At 58.1% G+C, this 1,537-nt stretch overlaps 2 protein-coding genes across 5 annotated transcripts in view; one reads left to right on the forward strand and one right to left on the reverse strand.

Annotated features, from left to right (window-relative positions):
- Nucleotides 1–333, reverse strand: part of ERMARD (ER membrane associated RNA degradation) — a 66,159-nt gene extending 65,826 nt beyond the window's left edge. For all 3 annotated transcript variants that reach the window (XM_019527301.1, XM_019527302.1, XM_019527300.1), the window contains exon 1: nucleotides 244–333. The gene's annotated coding sequence lies outside the window, so the exon portion shown is untranslated. The remainder of the gene's footprint in view (nucleotides 1–243) is intronic.
- Nucleotides 334–438: 105 nt separating this feature from the next.
- The window catches only part of TCTE3 (t-complex-associated-testis-expressed 3), a 17,045-nt gene continuing 15,946 nt past the window's right edge, over nucleotides 439–1,537 (forward strand). For both annotated transcript variants that reach the window (XM_019527303.1, XM_019527304.1), the window contains exon 1: nucleotides 439–546. In XM_019527303.1, coding sequence (XP_019382848.1) covers nucleotides 460–546 — 87 coding nt within the window. In that variant the 5' untranslated portion in view covers nucleotides 439–459. The remainder of the gene's footprint in view (nucleotides 547–1,537) is intronic.

Below are 1,537 nucleotides of genomic sequence, written 5' to 3' on the forward strand. Positions count from 1 at the left end.
AGCTGCATGGCCCAGCCTTGTATGCCCTTGCTTGGAGGGGTGGGGCAGCTGGGAGACCCTGCAGGGCTGGGGAGAATAAGGGGATGCGGGGGCTGTGGGTCAGGAGTGTGGGGCACCTGAAGGGTAGGGGGGCTATGGTCGGGAGTGAGGGGCACAGCACTACCCTCCGCAATCATATTACTCTGGCCCCGGCTTGTCTTCATGGGTGGGAGGGGGGAACCACAACCCCCTCCCCCCATCTACCTTCTACTTCCGGGTGCCTCTCTTTCCGGCGCACAATCAGTGACGCTTCACCGTCGCTGCAGCAAACGTCACGCCGTGGGCGGGAAAGCCTCGCTTTCGCTGCGCGGGGGGGGAGTGGAGAGGCGGAGTCGGAGGCGGGCACTGGGGCTAGTTGATCCGCACGGCGGTTAGAGGGGAAGAGGGGGTGGTGCGGGCCCTCAACATCTCGCCGGCCACATGGAGAAGCCGGGACAGAAGCTGAAGCAGCCGCCGCTCCCGGGGGGTGGGGCCAAGCGGCGCACCAGCATGTTCGAGAAAGAGAATGTGAGGGACGCGGGCTGCGCATGCGCGCACGCCCCTCACTCCCCCCAGGTGTTGGAGGGTGGAGCCCTGTCTTGATTTCCTAGTGCGCATGCGCCCCTATGGCGGACCCGTTCGGTGACGTGTGCTGTTTGTGCGTATGTGCAAATTGCCTTATGGGCTCAGTTCGGTGGCTACCCATGGCTGGCATGGGGCCGAGTGCACGACCTCGCCCTGTTCAGCTGAGTTGTTTCCATCAGGCTCTGAACGGGGCCTCTCTCCACAGCAGTGGTTTGGGCAGAGGGTGCCTTCCTCACCCACTGAGGTCAAGAAAGCCTCACCTGTGAGGGGCTAGCTGGGCATAGGGCCTGGTGTTTTTGAGAGAGTTTGAAAAGGGGCCCAGTGGATACGAGGCAGCCGAAGGGAACAAAGGCTGAGAAACGGTCTGTTTGCCAGGCCAGATGCATGGCAGAAATGGTCAGTTTGTCAGGCCTGCTGCATGCCAGAAGCAAGCACCTGTCTTTATGCCTGTTTGGAAGGTTTCAGGAGAAAGGCATGACATGAAGGGCCTGCCTTTTCCCACCTAATGGCATCACAAAGGTCCTAGCATCGAACTCCCTGCCATGGTGCCATGACCTCAGGAAGATGAACCTTTGTAAATTGACAACTAGCCCTGCTTAGAGGTCTGAGCTTGTATGACCAGAGCACAACTTCATAATGGAAAATGAGCTGCAGTTCAGCTGGGGCTGGGATTCTTCAGAACCTGAGTGTGGATAGAGCTGGCGCGTGCAGGTAGCTGCCCTTGGACAGCTCTTCCTTTCTTGAGCCTGTAAATTCCAGAGATACCTCCCCTCTCCGCAGGGATTGGAGTGCAGGGGGTTGGTTATAGCCTGGTGGTTTAAGGGCATAGGCAAACAAGGTTCTTTAGGTAAATGTGACAGCCTTTATTAGACCAACTCTGTAGTTGGAAAGATTGTTCTTTGCAAGCTTTCGGGCACAAATACCCTTCTTCAGG

This window comes from Gavialis gangeticus, unplaced genomic scaffold (genome assembly GCF_001723915.1).
Source record: "Gavialis gangeticus isolate Ggan-Ray unplaced genomic scaffold, GavGan_comp1, whole genome shotgun sequence".
NCBI lineage: Eukaryota > Metazoa > Chordata > Crocodylia > Gavialidae > Gavialis > Gavialis gangeticus.